This window comes from Atta cephalotes, assembly GCF_000143395.1.
Source record: "Atta cephalotes unplaced genomic scaffold scaffold00013, whole genome shotgun sequence".
In the NCBI taxonomy this organism is placed as follows: Eukaryota; Metazoa; Arthropoda; class Insecta; order Hymenoptera; family Formicidae; genus Atta; species Atta cephalotes.
The window spans coordinates 1,284,969-1,303,962 of record NW_012130077.1 but is presented as its reverse complement, the minus strand read 5'-3'; the positions used below and the strand labels follow the sequence as shown (position 1 = coordinate 1,303,962).

The following is an 18,994-nucleotide window of genomic DNA, read 5'->3' as shown; positions in this document are numbered from 1 at the left end:
AGAATTTACATATGTATATCTAAAGAATTCTGGAATGAATTAAATTTAGATATATAGATTTTTTCAACACTTTTGAAAAGTGTTCTAATTCGTAAAAATTTGTGAGAAAAATTTTCCAAAGAATTATGTATTATGGAAATTCTGAAAAATTATATCTATGAAGAATTCTAAGAAAAATTTGTTCAGGATCCGTAAGATTTTATATTTCATTCTCGAATTTCACATTATATTACACCCGTTTCCCAGATCTATAATAAACGGAATAGACCACATTCTATTTTTGCTATTAGCGTCATAAATACGTACGCAATAACATAAAATGCAATACACAAAATATACTGTGTTATATTTTTAATGCAGGTTGCATAGCAGAACAGGCATTTTATTTTTTAAATGAAGAAACTTTTATTATTTATCGCTCGAAAAACTATATATCTTAATGAGATAATGAATACGGAAATGAATATTTGTTAGATGCACATTGAAGATCTGGCGAGATGATGAGAATTCCGTAGTGAGAAAATGGATAGAATCGCGACCGGGGAAGTAAAAAGAATCCACAACAACGCGTTCAAATATTTTTTTATACAATCTTGATAATCACGTCATCGCAAATGCCTTTTGTTTTCATACGTTTACAAATCGTTCCCGACATCACAATGCGGAGGGCACAAAGGCGCTAATGTGCTATTATCGCACAGTTTAATCGTTACAGTACTTGTAAATGCTTTTACAGATGCTTTCTTTACAGACAAATGTGGCTTAAATCTCGCTTTTGTTAAGTCGAAATTGCCTATACAGTACGTGCCATTTTAAATGCCTATTCAAAGTATTGAAAAAGATATTGGTATACGCATCTTTTTAACGTTTAGAAGAATTAAATTATTTTATTTCTATTTTATTATGTTCTTTTCTAAGCCAAGCAATTTTTTGATTGAATTTTTGTTTAAAAAATGATTTATTCTCAAAATATTTAATATATTTACTAAATTTAATATATTATTTTCTCAATATATATTTTATGTAGGCATTTAAAATGGAACATCCTATACACATATACAATGTATATATAAATATCCCAAAATCACCAAATGTCCACTTGATAATAAATTTTTTGTTAGTTTATAAAATGTAAATGTATTTCAATTGATGGGAATGTCGAGATATCAATATTTTCAAGTTGTAAAATGATTATAAAGAGAGACTTCTCGCGAACTCTGAAGAAAGTCAAGATAACGAAATTATATTTTCAATTTTGAATGGTTTTCCTAGAGATTTAATTGGAATTTATTATACATGATATTTGGAAAATTGTTTTAAACGACATTGTCTTTTAATCTTTTAAACGTTTTCTTAAAAAAAACAAAAAAAAATGCGATTCGATATTGGTCAAGAAATTATTGTTAAAAAAAATATTGATTTTAGGATAACTTATATACGTCATTAAGATCTAATCGATGTGAAACTATTCAGCTCCAGAATTAAAGTCTGCTGAGTGTTTGTTGTGAATGTATGCACATGTACATACATGCAGATATCCTTATTAATTTTGTAAAGATGAATATAAATGGTGTATTCACTAGACAAATGTTCACGGAGCTGTGGAAATGTTGCACATCGTAATTGATGCATTAATTAAAACCAACCGATTCGACGTATTGATCTTATTAGGAGTTAGTCAAATATAAATGTACAGGTCATGAAATTTAATCGCAATCAAAGATTTTTTTTTTGCCTATAATCTTGCTTGCGCTGTTTCCTTTTCTAATCTCAAACACAGGAAACATACAAGAACATAACTAAAAGAGAATAAACTCAATCAATACACAATATTAAAAAAAATATTTTTTGAACATTTATTTAATATTTTTAAATTAAATAAATATTTCAAAATATTTTTTTAATATTGTGTGCTGATTGGGATGCCTTATTACATGATCATGCCATGATTAAAGCTCATCACATACGAGTTCGTATATGCGACACATTTAAATCGATTGTCGAATATATATATATGATAAAAGTGATCGCATCGCCTGGAGAGAGGCAGAGATAGACAGAAACAGCGTGAGAGAGAGAGAGAGAGAGAGAGAAAAAGAGCCAACATTTCTTTCATTCCTCCTTCATTTTCGTTACAAATACATTGAAATGTAGCGACATTTAAGATAATTATACAATGCGTCAAGCGGATAAGCGTTTTGCCTATCGATCGTCGTGCATTTGTGTTCTTGGATCTGGAGCGCATGCAGAATTGCTTATGGAACATTTAGAGAACGAGAGCGTTGATGATGATGCAGGAAGTTTTGCCGCCAACGCTATCAAGGTAAAAACATGTGGCACAAAATAATTACTAAGATAAAATTTATTAACTCCAATGATCTAAAAGATCAATGGTCTAAAAGTAATAACATGAAATTTTTGTTATATATTTTTAATCACATTTCATCTTTGGATCTGAAATATATTAATAATTTGGCTCACTACACGATTTAAAAGTATTAAATTTTTTAATTACAACGATAGACAGCGATTATGAAAATAATGTTTATAATGTAGAATTTGTCTTCACCTTGATAACGCTGGCTTGAAAGATAACCAGCGCATCTCCTTTATCTATATATATCTCCTTCTCTGCAAGCTTTTTTTAAATTCTTGACCGATTCTGATAAATTGCATTTGATTACGTATGGCTCACTACACGATTTATTACGACTATCATAACGTCATAAGCGAGAAATTACGTTAATCTTTCTTCTCTCGTGCATCCTATAATCGAGATAAATCAATTTTTTCGTTGTGTTCAATGACGTCAAAATAACCAAACCCTTAATCGTCATTTGGTACTAAATGAAGTAAAGTTAGAGATCAAATGGAATCAAACACGATTTCTACAGAATTTTTACAATTAATTTATGTTGTATCGTATAAAGGAGGTCATTTCATAAAGTTATAATATGAGAAAAGAAAAATAACAGAATTAATTCATCTCAACATATGGAATTATTTATATTCTTATTTCATATTTTAATGTATTTTTTCCAATCTTGCTTAATATTTATTGTAAAGAAATACATGTAAATAGAAAAACAATAAGTAAAAAAACTAAATAAATGTGAAAATTCCTCTTTGTACCTATATTAAAAATATTATTAAGAATTACATTCAAATTTGAAGGAGCGCAAAAGACATTAAATTTTAGAAACAATAAAATGATTTATATAAATTATTAGCCGCGCTTACATGATTATGGATCATAGAGGATAATGATTATTGGCTCAATACATTTTTGTAAAATATAATCGAACAATATGATTAACGCAATTTCTGGCTTTTGCCATCTCAATTCAATGAGTGCAGCGAATACTCAGGAACCACGATTGGACGAGATGCTATCTTAGTGCCATTTTAATCGATAAAGCTCGATGATAATGAAAACGCTATGTGCCCAAAATGACTGCAGTGTATGTCTTAAATAGGAAATAGATATGTCAGCTTGAATGTTTAGCACTTATTGGAAGTTTTTCACGAGTGATTGTTCATTTGTGATGTGAGATCTTTAATTTTGAGAAAGTCGGTCGGTGGTTGTAGAAAAGTTGTAATTAGTTGCAACAAGCGTCTGCAATGATTTTTAGCTTAGCATAAGTAAGCGGCGCGAATAGCGAGAGCGAAGTGAGGTAGACATGATACCATCACACGACTACCACCAAAACGCGCCGTTATCGAAAATAAATAAATACGCTAGCAAACTCCGTTACAATTCTACGTCAATTCCCTAAGAATTTAGATTTCTAACACTCCGCATGAATTACAGATCTCTTCGGTGTGGATTAAGTTCTGCATTAAATTCAAACTAATCATAATTATTCATATATCTTAATAAACTCTCTCGTTTTACCTCTCTTTCCTATCGATCGATTGCGCGTTCAGAAATACTTGTTTTTGCATCGAAGGCAAAACAGCTCGGAAGATTGACAAAGATTAACAAATTTTTTCTGAAATCATTAGATTATTGACAAATAGATAATACAAATAAAATAGATATTACAGAAGATGAGGTACGTAAAATATGATGATATGATCTTGGAAAAATATTTTAGAAAATAATGTTTGAAAAAATAGTTTTAGAAAATAATGTTTGAAGTTTAAAAATATCGATATACCACAATTGTTGAAAGACAATTCCTGTCGAAAACTGATATATGGAATATTGATTTTTATCACGATGTATATCGTCATTGTATGTACGTCAAATGAACAAAAAATGAGCAAAAAATTAGCGACGAGTATATAAAAAAGAAATTTTGACCAGTTATCAAATGTATTCTCTTATATGTTTACTTTAATAATTTTTTAAAACCCTGTGATTCCTTTCATACACAAATATAGCGCGAAATCATCGAAATAATTAAGGATCAACACAATTTTCTGAGAGATAGAGTGTGTTTAAAATATCTTAAAGTTTAATTAAGACCATACACTTGCGCTTTCTGAATACTGGATGGTTTACGATGTTATTGCACGTTGAAGTGCGCATCGTGCTTCTGCCAGGAGAAACGAGTAATTGTATCTCACAGCACTAACGAACGTTTAGATGAGAAAATTATTCAAGTCCAGATACAACGGCGATACGCAACTCCCCGACTTCATATTCGAATGTAACTTATGTCGAGTAACGAAAATATCTTATTCTCCTATATTTGGAAAGTAAATCGCGGCTTCGAGATACATATACATACGATACAATATGTACTAAGTTATATCCGATTTCGAAGGAGCGCAGAAGACACACCGTTTAAATTCTATCGGCATAAAGGATCACATGCAGTTACAGGTCGTAGAATTGGTCGTTAGTTTCGTACGTTACGCTGTCTAGAGAGCACTCCGCCTGCATCCCACCGATCACACACGATTAATTATTCTTGCTTTGCACTTGCACGATCGTTTGAAGATCGACAATGGTCTTCTCCAGCATTTCGAGCCACGAGACATTGGTCAACGAGCAACGCAATTGATTTGTACAACTATTAGCGGTGGTAACCAAACTCGGCGGCGACACAGAGTCGCTGATGCTAGTGGCGATAGCCTCCGCCTGAACATTGCCCGACTTGTGTCTAGCGGTGGCGGCGACCTTATCGTCCCCGGAATCGGAAGACATTGTATCGTTTGTTGCGTCCGTTTTGTCCATCTCTGTCTCGGAGATGTTGTTCTCCGTGTCGATGTCCTTAATCGGCGCACATAGATCCGTGTCGGTCGGCTCGCTATCGCTGCACAATTTCCGTCTTTTGGAGGGCGTTTCTATTTCTGGCGATGAACGATTTTCCTTCACTGTAATAGTCCGAGTTCGCGATAATAAGGTCTCTAAAGCTGGTAGCAAGCTGGAGGGTGGTTTCAGTCTTGTGCTACTGCTATAAACAAGAGCTAAGGCGCGCAAATCACCAGTCAATCTATGCGCTGATGCCTCAACATCCACTGCTTCCACCATTGTCGTCAACGAGCTAACCAGATTGTCGATGAGTAAACATGTTTGCTCAGTCAACACATGATTGGCCAGCTTCGGAAAGAAAGTTTTGAGGAAGGCATGTATTGCCGGTACTCCCAAAGACGATCTCTCGTCCAGTAACACAGCATCCACATAATCCACGGTGTAGGAAGAACAAAGAAGAGATGCGATGTGTTTTCTGTCTATGTGCGTAGCGGCGTGCACGTCCAACCATAGCCTTGGAAACAGAGCCAAGTGCAAAGGTACACCTGCAAGTATAAAATAAATCAGGATTCAACGGATCACAATCGCGTACTCACGCGCGTCATCTTGTATCGTGTACTCACCTTCGAATCCAAGCATAGCGCTTAAATTTACTAACGAATCTGTCATACAATCGTTATTAATCGCTAATCTGCACATTACGTCTATGAGCTCGTGATAAGGTAAATAAAATTCAAGCAGAGCGCTATCATACTCCGGATCTACTCCTTTTGACGCCTCCAACTGAGAGTGAGGTACCGCCATTTGTACCATTGGCCTGGCGGGTCTCGTAGGCATTTTTCCGGGCGGAGTAGACCTTCTCGGGAGGTACGGCCCGGGAGGGACAGCAGCATGAGACTCCTGAAGAGCTGCGTGGCAGTGTGAGAGCAACGGTGCTAGGATCAATATTGCTTCGGCAGGAACGAGCATGACCAGCTCTTTCAAAAGATCTATAGCTAGATTTCTCATATCCGGCGGGTTGTATGTGTTCAGTAGTGTCGCCAGTTTACGTAGTATATCGGGCCATTCCTTACAATTAGCCAAAATGTTTCTAGCGTCCGGTCCGTCCCTTGCGGTACGAACGCATCGTACAAGTTCGACAATAATAGCGATTAACTCTGCTAGATCGCCGGCAACATGACATGCCGTTGCTTCATGATACATGATATGTAGCATATGAAAAGCTTCGAGAGCCATGCTTAAACCACCATTGTACACAACATACAAACGATCGTCATCCGATTCAATGAGAATTCTAAAGAACAAAAATAAATAGTCATTATGTATCAAGACTCTTTGACTTTTAATATTAACATCAAATCAACGTCATCTAGAGTATATTTCATTTAGAGCATATTTAATCGTATCGTTCACGTCTTTTAACATTTTCCGTAAATAAATTAAAATATAGTTATTGATATTTCTACCGAAAAGCAGAAATGAGAGTTGCCCAACACGAACGACCATCGAGTCCTTGTAAATAGGAGGACAGCGTGCCTCTTCTGAATGATGCGATTTCTGCTTCTTCTTGTTCTGTTTGATCAGGATGCCTCGCGACTAACAATTGCATCAATTTAAATAATTCATCCACTGCCTGTATATAAAAAAAGAAAATAAAGTATCACATAGAAGGAGTAAAACTTTATCTTAAGAATGAATCAGATTTTATAAACAAATAATATCCGTCTCTGATACAAGACTTAATTTACGAAAAGCTTACAGTTGAATACTGAGTAGGATGGGGAGTGATGTTCTTAAAAGCCCATTGAATATTCTGATGTGCGGCCAACTGTCTTGTAAATGTACGTGATTGTTGACAACAAAGCCTCAAAAGACCGTAATATGCGGGTAACATAACTCTGTTAAATAATACGACATCCTGATCTTCGTGGTCAGCTCTGAAATTAATAAAAAAATAATAACATTAGAAATAATATTTTGAATGTTAACTCTTTGCATTCTATTACAATTCTTTAGAAATAATAAACGCAATACAAAAACGAGATAATATCTCATATCGTTATTGTATATTATTCTCAAATGATGTACAATAATTTTAATATTGATGCAAAATTACTGTGATATAAACGAATAAAAAGATCGTAAAAACAAGATTGTAACACTCACAGTATGTAATTAAATGCTATATTTTTAGTTATGTGCGGATTGTGAAGTATCATAGCAACGTTCTCTGGACAATCGGAGCAGACGTGATACCAGAATAAAAGTACTGCTTGCTTATTATGATGCACCGGAATACTTGGTTCCGATAGTTTTGGATGGAAAAGTGTCCATAGATCGTTAAGATATTGGCCGAACTGCAAAACAAGCATACACATGTTAAATTTGTTGAAACTTTCTTGCTGAAACTATAAGGTCATTTGTGTATACGCCCGCGCGCGCGCGCGCGCGTGTGTGTGTGTGTGTGTGTGTGTGTATGTGTGTGTCGATTTACTCACCATTAATTTTTCGGTCTTAGAGACTACGCAATATGTGAGCAATGCGAAGTAGGCAGTGAGCTTCATTGTACCGTGAGTTTGTATGTCGATGTAATGTCGTGCGGGCTGAAGTAATCTCAAGAGTGCCGTAAATATCTGATGTAATATCAAAGTAGCTTCAGGCGATAGTTGAAGTTCTCTAGACGTATTGCAGCCTAAACCAAGGCGATGAGCGGTACGATAACCCTGCCTAAAATGTGTAGATGGAACTAAAGATACCAATAAAAAAGCAGCGGCCGAGCGAACTCTTTGATTGGAGTGCTCAAGAAGGTAATGTTGTAGCCATGTATTGAGCTCTTGTAGTACCCAGGCGTGGGCAAGTTTACTTCTCGTGACTGCGAGAGCTAACCACTCGAGTGCACCGTGTGGAGCGACTCTTGCCGCTTCCCATACTCTACCGAGAATCAGTTGAGTCATGCAAGGCAGTCCACTCAACCCTGAACTTTCTGTCAGCAGCGTCAACAATTTGAAGAATGGCTGGCATACATCAGTATGCTTCATTATCGCCTGAAATATCATTGTTACTACATGTATTGCCAATCTATCATTCCAACGACACAACGAATGAATCAAATTCCTTGTTTGAGTGAGATTTATAACATCTCGCGTCTGCTGATATAAAAAGGGAAAGCCTTTGCCGCCTGCTACAGCACTTAGATCCGATTGCGATAGCGCCAATCTATGATCTTGTCCTCTGCTGCGTTCAACCAGATATGCTATCAGCGTAATCATCTTGTCTAGAGAAGCAGGTCGGAGTTTTTCCGAAGGCACGGTCACGATCTCCTCTTCTTCTTCTTCTTCGCTGACCGCGTCGACGAACTCATGTGTCTTATGCCCGAGATAAAAATTTACCATCGTGGAAATGGCTTGCACTCTAATTAAGAAAACAGCCTCGTCATCACCCATCTTACTGAATTCATACAAGAAACTAAAGTACTCGGTGAGATGTTTAAGGTGTTGCTTGGCATGTTCCATGAGTGACAACAACATTCTGACGAAACGCGTAACGCAAGATCGTGTGCCAACGGTGCTGACATCGTTTTCTTCATCACAGAGGAGATACAAAGGTGCCTGTGTAGCGCGTAATCGTTGAATCACATGAATGCATAGCCGTTGAAACATCTGCCTAACCATCTGATTAGGGCACTTGACTAGAATCTGAATAGGCCACCATGAGTTGCCGGCCATCCGCTCGAGGAATCTCGCACACGCGCCAGCCGAGCCGTTGAACTGTTTCGTCAGTAATTCCACCCATTGCACCATCGTCGGCTTCTCCTTGGCGTGTATGAAGGTCTCCATGAAGAAGGACGTAGATAACTCCGCAGACATTTCCGTGATATCTGACTGTACAGAGAGTAACGTCTGTGGTATATAGCCGCATACCTGCCACATAAATCCGAAATACGTATGTTCAAATATATTTTTGTCTTGTAGGAAGTGCATGTTGTCCTGCCAAATCCAGTCTTCGAGCTCCTTATTGAGTTCCAATGGCGGTAATTTATTCATATTATTGCGCACCAGGGAAGACGATGAGGATCGCCCAGTATTACTATCAGTATTGTCAGTGGCTGGACTTGAGACAGTCGCCTCTTCTTCTTTTGCTTGCTCGCCAGGATTGGCGCACCATTCGTAAAATAACATGTACGCCGAATTGGTTTTTTCAAAGCTAAAGTCCATAAACTTGTCTGTCACTGAATCGTATGTCTTGCTGGTCATCTCACCGCCAAAACATTCGGCCGCGATCTGATTCGGATCGAATGGTTTGACCTCGGCGTCATTGAACAGAAACCATTTGTCTTTGTTGGGTGACGTGCGATCTCGGATGAAACTATAATAATGCCCGCCGTCCGCCGTTCCTGTGTGAACAGTCACACCGATTAGATCGTACTGATAATGCTCCACATCCTCCTCCTCTTTCTCTGCGTCATCCGACTTGGAATGTCCATCGTTCTCGGATTTTCTCTTTTCGGATGCTGCTTTCTTCTCATCCTGATAGTGTTGTGGCATGAGTTTCTTCTCAACGTAACCAGACATATCCAATCTAAGTGGAAAACTAAAATGCGTGTTGACTTTTTCCTTTAGCATGGTACCCATGTTAAAGGTATAGCGCATTGTATTAAAACACAATATATGGGGTAGCTTCTTGAAGCATGCTCGCTTCTCGGCCCGTGCTTTCTTACCGCACTGCGAACACGTGTACATGTTGTCGCCCTCCAGCGTATCCTTAACTGTGACTTCGTCTAAGCTCTCATAAAGATTCCGCATATCTGCTACTTGGCATCGGACGGTATAAAATTCTTCCAAAGTTCTGCTAACGTGCTCGCAATCAAGCGAGACGACATTATTAGATATCACGCCACAGAACAATGTCTTGACCAGATTCTTTAGGTCAGATGTCATTTCCTCCAATTTGGAAACTAAATCGATGAAAAATTCGGCCATGTCTTTCTGCTCACCAGTGTTGAGTGGCTCATGGTTCATTGTATATACGCGACAAAAACTTCTTGGATTATACGCTTTTCTTTCCGACTCCAACAAGTAAGCGAACATTCTCTGTAGTTCTCGTAAAGTCAACTGGTGCTTATTCGCACGACTACAATCAGCGCCCAGTATAGAAATGCGCGCCTGTGGCATCATATATAGATGCTGCATACAACTAGCCATGTAACATGTCGCGCCCAAATTTGTCAAGCCTACATAGCCACAATCCGAACGTCCATCCTCGTGAGGCCAATAATCCCACGGATACGGGGAGTGTGGTCCTGGACGATGTTGGACAAGGAGCTTTTCATGTAAAATCCTATAATTATCAGGCGCAGATTTTACTAACTCAACTAAGAGATCGAAAGCCGCTGATCTGGATGCCTGGCTTTTACATTTGGGTACATGCTTACTTCGTGGACTAGGCAAGGCGAACAGGAAATCAAACACTTGATTTAATAAATTCTGACCGATTTTACCCTGCTTACAGGGTGGATTGTGCGTCATTATGTTACATGTGAGATTGATCAGTCCGACCAGAGCGTCATCTTCCACCGTATTATGTCGCGTCTCTAGATGTTCTCTGTTGAGCACGGAGTCAATTACCCGGATGGCCAACGTTTCGAGATCGACTGTAGTACCGGAGGTGTCATCCGCTGAGCTTTCTCGAATTGCCTCGTCCGGAAGAGAATCTACTAAACGACATACCAACCAAAAATAATCCTTGCAAGCTGGTCCATAAGGTTCCTTTCCTTCATCTAAAACGGTATGTAGATGCAATGGTAGATCTGGCTTGCGATGAGAAGGTTGCATAGCTTCGGCGATCACAAGATGCTCCAGTAAAGTATTTAACATGGGTACGATCAACCCTGGCATCTGATCTGAGCTATCATCTGAGCTATCTTGGGCGCCAGTGCTACCCAAGCATAATCTGTATAGAGCCGTACATACTTCGCGTCTCACTGCCGGCTCAGGATCTTCTAATATCAATCTGCGCAGCCACGTTTTCCCAAATGGTTCGGATGATGAGAACAAATATTGTCTGACTGCCGGATCACTGTGCACCCAACAAACTAGTAGTGCCATGGCATAATGTATCACTTGGGATCGACCAAAAAGTCCAGTCTTGTAGTGATTTGGATCAAGCGGTAATGAAGCATCATTTAAAATGCTCGTTATTCTTGGCATCACTGTGTCGACGTTCATCATTTTTAACATCGCTTCACTCAGTTTAGGCACTAGCAATGGCTTATCCGCTTTGTTACGTTTTTTCTCTTCTTTTATGACACCAAGATAACAAAGTTGCTTCAAAAGACTAGCGAGACAATCCTGTTGCCACTCACTGCCGTCTCCCTGCTCCAAACAACCTGACATAAAGATATCAAAAAGATGTCGGAGTCCACCGTATTGCACGAATAAGGTAGACCAAGCCACATCTTTTTCCTTATCGTCATGATTATCGTCCGCATCGCCACCACCTTCGTGAATCGTCGTCGATGCAGTGGGATTACTAGACGATGACTGATTCGTTGCACCTCGCCGACTCAAGGACTCGACTATGTAAAGTGAATACATCAACTTCTGCGGACTCGCTGGATCAAGTAATTCTTGAAGAGAAGTTTCACCGAGTTTCTGGAAACCTCGCAACAATGTTGGACTTGTGGGTAATAAGGTGAGTGTGTCCCAAACTCTTCTCGAGAGTACTTGTGCTTTTGTATGAGGAATTTCTTGGCCTCCTTTTACTGTCGTTTTCATAGCGCTGAGTGTTCTCATAAGCGTAAACAGTTGCTCGAAATACTGCGGTCGAAGTAATAATAAAGTCGGTAAAGACTCTCTAGGTGGAGGTGGTAATAATGAGGGCGAATCCATATCTCGTTTGCTACAACGGCCACCATTCCCTCTACTGGCGCCGGGTGAAATGAATACCAATTGCCCATCCTTGAAGCCCATCTCTTGTAAGGTTTTCTCATCAAATTCGATAGTCAATTCCTGACCTTGGGTAATCATCCTGATAGGACCATCAGTAAGCAACGATCCTAAAACCGACCCACCATTTTGAACGGCGTTTACGGAAACTGCTGATTTTTCTTGAGCGTTTTGCGTGTCATCCCACCATTTAGCGACTTCGGCCCGCAAATCCGCTACATAGTCGGTATTAAGAAGAGTGAAACTCGTCTTCTCTGGTATACCAGCGGGTTGCACAAAGATTCTTAATTGTTGGCCTTTTTCAGACGTGTTCATAGCTACGTGACTGGCGGCACCTCTGCCCTCCAACACCCAGCGACGCAAATGATAGGCGTACCGTTTTCGAAAAGCTTCCAAATGCGTCCTCAATAGAAGCAAAGCGCGTTGTATGCAACGTAGACTTGCTTCTTCGTTAGTTTCGAGATCAGCACTGGCCGCCGCAAGATGCGTCATGCATTGCGATACAAATTCCGCCTCTTGTGTCAGTTGTCGTGACATGTAATAGCCGTTGAGATATTGTATAGCTGCCATACTGACATCTGTGCTTTTCGCTTTCAGGGCAATTCGCCACAAGAAATCCATGCCTACTGAATCTATATCCCTGAGTGGTCTATCCATGTGCGCCGCTGCCAAACGTGCCAAGTTGCACAATTGTTGGAACAGACTCAGGCCTGTCATACTGATGGTTTCTGGTGGTAGACTCGGTAATTTGCGCATGCACAGGTGTTTCAACGTATCCATCCCTAAAGCATGCTGCTCCGTAGATTTTGCTTGGCTGAGCAACCAACTGAAGAGTTCATCCGCACAAATCGGATCCTGTGACAAGCATTGCCATAATATATCCACCTGTTCTAGGTTCAAGCGAAAACAATCGGGTGAACCCAATGGTGAGAATATTGATGACAGAAATTGCAATCTAACTTGTATCTCTGTTTGATGCGAATATAAATTACTCTTCGGTCCTATACTGGTGTAAGTTTTCAAATTGTTAAAGAAATGTTTCATCATGCCACGTTCACGATCAGCCCAGGTTGTAATCGTATGTGCATCCATCGCACCGAATTGTTGAAAACTCGCAAGCAATTTTGGCAATAGTCTTAGAGATATAACCACGGAACGATTGGTCGCCAAATTCTCCAAGCAGCCTTCTATGAACTTCATTGGAATCAAACGATCAACATTGAAGCATAAAAGATTACATAATGCTTTTTCCGCTTCCAAGGCTAGACCTTCTCCTAATTGACCTATCTTATCGTCTTGAAGTAGATCCCATAACAGCGTATTACCCGGTTTGCAAACTGTATCCAAATTAAACTGCGAGCTCAATCTCGTGGCTGCTTGTCGAGCGGTTCGCACTTGCGACTGCTGACAGACTGATCTTCTAATCGTCATAGTTGAATGTGAATGATGAGGATGATAAGCTTGCATTTGGATAGCAGTTAAATGGCGAGCAGCTAATTGTGCCAGTTCCTCTTCGCAACCGCTCTCTTCGCCATCAAAGTCGGCCATATTTTTTTCACTTTTGTTCGATATTCTACTGCTATATGAACCTTCTTCGTCGGAGAGCATCTCATCCAATCCTGAAGGTAAAAATGTAGGACCAGACGCATGCACCAAACCAGCAAGCTCAGATATCACTGCGCCAGGACCATCCGCAGCAGCGAGTACACCCGCTACATCGCTATCATCTTCATCGTGCGAACTGTCTCCCGAATCGGCCGTTCGATCCACGTTATATCCTACTATAGACATATATTTATTTTTATTGCGTCTCAATAAAGCTGCCGTGGTTGGAACTTGTTGTTCATTTGGATCTAAAGCCATCGCTTGTTGCTTAACGCGATCCAATGCATCGACACTTTTTGGCTCGTCCAAGGAGGTCAAAGCATCTAGACTACTATTTAGCATATCTTCCGTTCTGTTTTTCCCATCTACGAGAAGATCTTTTGATTTCGTATCTTGACCAACGATATCTTCCAAAGTTTTCTCAACGGCACTTAAAGAGCGCTTCTGTGGTCTCTTTCGTTTGCGCAGAATTTTTCGCTTTTTCTTCTCATGTACAAACATTTCCTCCGTATTGGATTTCTCCGTGTCCGCTTCAGCGTCAGATCCGCTCTGTTTGCTCTTTATCTCATCTCGAATGACATTTGTCGAGGAATCCTTGGTTAATTCTTTATTACATTCAAATTTATCGGAATTCAGACCTTCAATATCATTGAGACTTGATTCGATAGTGGTGGTTGTCAGATCTTTTCCTTTATAATGTCCTACAAGTATACAAACAAAATGTAAACAAACAGATCAAGATTTCATTTAACGAATTACGTACCTTCGCCATCACTGCTGTAGCCTCTGGGTTGCTTTCTAGGTGACGGTCCATCTGATAACGTTGGACTAGGTTCCTCTTCATCATCCTCTGGACTGCTACCATCCATTCCGCTTGGATCACTGCTGCTACTTCCACCGACTCCACTTCCAGTACTCCTTAAAATTTCTCTGTTCTTCATTACTAAACCTCTTGGATAAGCGGAACGACCAGATGTCCAAATAAATTTGATTAAAGCTGATGCAAGAAACAAACTCTGTTCTGTGTGATCCTTAGGTTCCAATTTGCCTAGCAGAGAGTACAAGTGAAGTACAGGGGTAGGAGCTAAATGTTTGACCAAAGGCGCCAACAGATCATATACCGGACGACCGCAATGCTTCAATTGTGCCGCTTGCCACATAGTGTCCATGTCCGAGGATGTAATTCTACCTTCCATAGCCAAAAAGCTTAATATAATGTGACTCTGTTTAATAACCTCTACGTGTAAGTTTGGTCCGAATATATGAGCTATAATGTTGTTTTCGGTCAACCAAGCAGCAAGTGCGTGTCCCACTTGTTCGACTTCGGCAACAGCCTCGTTGTTGCAGACCTCATTAGACGCGGTAATGTGAGCATTTATTTGAGCTACTCCAGCCAGCCTCATAGTCAGAGTTGTACTAGTAAAATATTTAAATGCCAAGTCAAGCCCATCACGATCGAAACTTGGTAATACAGAGTCTATCGGATCCTTTACAGCAGTCCACATAAAATCTAAATATATTACAAGAAACATAGATGTTCATATAGAAATGAAGAATTAGTTTATATATTCGCAAAGGCGAATCAACAATGCAGTACACATGTTTTTAATTTTAGAAACATACCCGCCATGGTCCTAACAGCTGGTGTACGCAATTCCTTGTCCTCTAAACGACACATGTACTTCATAACACGACTGCGGAATGGTATAAACAGTTGAATGACACTGGCATAGTTCAACCAAAGTTTCAGATTACAAATAACTGCAACCATAGAATGCGCAAGGCTAACAGGCAGTGTGCTTTCCATGTCGAAACAAGCGGATACCAAATTAAAGCCTCCTTGATGGCAAAATATAGATACTGCGCGAATCAAAGGCGCCGGTACTTCGGGGTCGTGCGGTTCGCAGTAACCACCTTCGTCCTATTAATTTATAAAATAATCAACGTTATTAATCGATTTAGAATGCAGATAAGTAATAAATTGGACAAAAGTTTTACCTTGACGGGAGCTAAAGGGTTAATTACACCGCCGTGTTTCATTGCAATATAGAGAGGGAAGTTGAGTAAAAAAATTTTCGAAAGTAGATGAAACAATCTTTCCTTTTCATACTGAGACCACAATCCTTGTTTCGTCTGAATTTCCACTTGTGCGTGCTCTGCATTGTCATTAGATTTTCGCTTATTATTTTTCTCTTCCTCATCCTTTCCATCCTTAGGCGTCTCCTTAGCCACATCTCCCTGTTGTTCATTTTGCTGTATAACTTGCAACTGTTGTAATGTACAGAGCACGACACTCTGAGTTAGCCTTATAAATCGATCAAAATTTTTAATTTCGCGGTAACAGCACATACATTGTCTAGAAAAGAAGAAATAATAAAAATAATAATATTGCGTGATTAATATTTACAATAATAACGCACATAAAAATAATTATAAAAGTTAATCCTTTCGCTATGAGGAGTTAAATAAACATTCATTACAAATATTGGCTGTAAAGACATGATTTTAATTAATTTGTTGAAACAACTTTCCATAGATTCTTAGCCAATTTATTCTGGACAAATTAATTTATGTGGTAAAACTGTTATTTTATTACATAAAAAATTTCATTTTTTAGCGAAATAATATAAAATGAAAAATAATATAAAATCTAACTAAGAATATGTAAGGATTTTACAGTACAATAATAATTTTTTTTAGTGCTTCTAATTTGTAGTTATCTCATATTCTTATATCTAAACTATTCTTTTTATCAATATCTTGATTATTTTATTTACATTTTGATTAGATACTCCCTTTGTTCTTTAATACTAAATTATTCTTTTTGTCTTTCTAATAAATTTATATATTATTCTTAGGTTTGTGAAAAAAATTAACAAGCAAAGACATAAAAAAAATATTAAAATTAATTAAATCGAATAATATACCTTTGCACCCACTGATTAACATAATGCAATGTCGTGTCCACATCTGTTACATACAATGTTGCCAATGCATCTTGCTCCTTCGACGAACGTTCGTCATCTAAAAAAATAATTTATCAGGGCTCACAAGAAAATCGGTACAAACTTAAAATACTATTCACAAAAGAATATGTTTTTTTTATCAGATAATCTTTCATTTTGCGCGACATAAATAAAATGTACAATGTTAGGTTAGGTTATCCAACAAACATACAATATCTCAAAAATAAATATAAAATTTAAATTTTATAAATAAATAAATAAAATTTATACAACAAGTTTATATGAATGAATTTAAAAAATCATGAACACCAGTCAATATCGTTTTAGAATATCAAAAGATAAATCGTAAAATCTCCAGTGGAGAATTTCCGACCATGCTGATTGAATGAATGTTTTCGAACCTACGAGATTTTCCGACGAGCTTCGTCAGAAAACAATCGTTATACAACCCACGTGTCTACTGTTCACATTTCTATCAATGTGGATTAACTTTAATTTTAACGCTCTTCATCTTTTTAAGAGTTAGAAAGACATAAAAAATATATTAAATCAAGATTAAAGTGAATCTATACAGGTAGAAAGAAAACCTAAGAAAACGTGCTGTTTTTGTTCGAAAACTTCTTCGTAATTCAAAAAGCGCCAGTGTAACATTCTGTTAAAAATTATAATGAAAAATTATTTATCCGTTTAGGAAAATGATGCGGAATATAGAAACATTGGTAAAAACAAAGCGAATCTCGATGTTCTCGGTCTTAGTCTTTGAACGAAAGACTCGACCGACGGTTAAGGTTATAAGACGCTATTCCGCTCGTTCGTATTTCACGTGGACAAGACATTTCCGATAATAAAGAAGCGAGAACGTGTCGCGACGTTCACCGTTCCTCCAGATTAACTTCTTCGGAAGTGAAATCCGTCGACGAGATCTCGGCCGCGAACGCGAATCTGCTTGGATAGGTTAAGAATCGGCGGGGGGGAGCCAACGCTACTGTGGGTGCAATATTATTCACTTACAGGAGAGCAGAAGATCGTGAAAATCGACGCACACATCGCACATGGTGCTCGGATTGTTTTAGCCTAGCGAGAGGCCCTCGGTCACGTCAAGTTCATCACTCGCGTTCACCGACGCACGTTGCCGACAACGATAAATATTATTAAACATCCCCCGTGTGCGCTCACGACTGTCCCCTGACGGTCACCATATTGCTTTTTGCGTGCGTACACTCGCCGCTCACTTCAAGCGAGGCGCGTCGCTTCGCCCTCGCGGAGGAGTCGCCTTCGTCAGCACTCAGCTCAGCTCTCCGAAAAGGTTACGGATGCGATGACGACACGTGTCACACGTTGCTGTCCGTTGCGCGGCCCGCGACTTCGTATTCGCGATCGTTCGTAAACGCGTGCACGCTCCACGCCGATCGGGTCAATTAAATTTTATCGGTTTGCGAGCTCGTCGCGAACGTCATTGTGACAGAAGACAGCTGATCGCCACCATGTTGAATCCGCGATGCGCGTTGCGATTTAAAAATCCATTTGCACTTTCCCGGAAGCGGCTGCGCGCGCGATCTGTTATGTGCGCGATGCAACGTAAATGTGTGTAAAGAGAATGGTGGAGAACGAATGAACTAAACCACTAAAACCAACTAAAAGCTGAAATTTAAAACGAGACTGTTGCCTCTCTCTCTTTCTCTCTCTTTCTCTTCTTTTTCCCTTCTCACTCTTTGTGCGCACTTCTTGAAATATTTTCTTCATAATACTTACTCGCGGAAAACCTAATTCATGCTCCTTCCAAAGGATTTTTCAATCTCAACGCTATACAAGATATATTTCTTTCTTTATGATATTATGTTTGAGTTTTTTATGTTATGTTTTTGGTATTTTTATCATTTTTATATGTTTCATGTCTGAGAATATTAGATAAGCTTTTAAAGCGTATGTGTATCAATAAAATATTCATATCATATCACTCGAAACAATTAACGAATAAAAAAGCGTGTCTTTAGTTTTTATTTTAAACTATCGGCTTATCACACGTTTTGTAACAATGTAAAGGATGTAAACAAATCCTGATATGAGTGAAGGGGGAAGGGGAGAGATGGGGAGGGGAGGGAGGGAGGGAGGGAGGAGAGGAGAGGAGAGGAGGAGAGGAGAGGAGAGGAGAGGAGAGGAGAGGAGAGGAGAGGAGAGGAGAGGAGAGGAGAGGAGAGGAGAGAGAGAGAGAGAGAGAGAGAGAGAGAGAGAGAGAGAGTAGTAGAGATACTAGTAGAGTAACGTAACGTAACTAG

The 18,994-nt window shown here is 38.9% G+C and overlaps 1 protein-coding gene across 1 annotated transcript; it reads right to left on the bottom strand.

The window, feature by feature from the left end:
• Window positions 1-4,909: 4,909 nt before the first annotated feature.
• On the bottom strand, window positions 4,910-17,772 carry LOC105617432 (ubiquitin carboxyl-terminal hydrolase 34). The gene is made up of 11 exons (XM_012198987.1): window positions 17,730-17,772; window positions 16,680-16,776; window positions 15,751-16,108; window positions 15,376-15,673; window positions 14,516-15,262; window positions 7,702-14,453; window positions 7,370-7,560; window positions 6,963-7,140; window positions 6,670-6,836; window positions 5,827-6,497; window positions 4,910-5,748 (listed from the first exon to the last, which is right to left on the bottom strand). Exons 1-11 carry the CDS (start codon window positions 17,770-17,772, stop codon window positions 4,910-4,912), a joined length of 10,341 nt encoding a protein of 3,446 aa, XP_012054377.1.
• Between the last annotated feature and the right edge of the window lie 1,222 nt (window positions 17,773-18,994).

Coding starts and splice junctions, on each gene's coding strand:
- LOC105617432 (XM_012198987.1), bottom strand. CDS start 17,772: ATGTGCGATGTGTGCGTCGATTTTCACGATCTTCTGCTCTCCT. Junction 16,777..17,729: donor TCACGATCTTCTGCTCTCCT/GTAAGTGAATAA, acceptor TTATTTTTTTAG/ATGACGAACGTTCGTCGAAG. Junction 6,498..6,669: donor ACTCTCATTTCTGCTTTTCG/GTAGAAATATCA, acceptor TTTGTTCTTTAG/AATTCTCATTGAATCGGATG.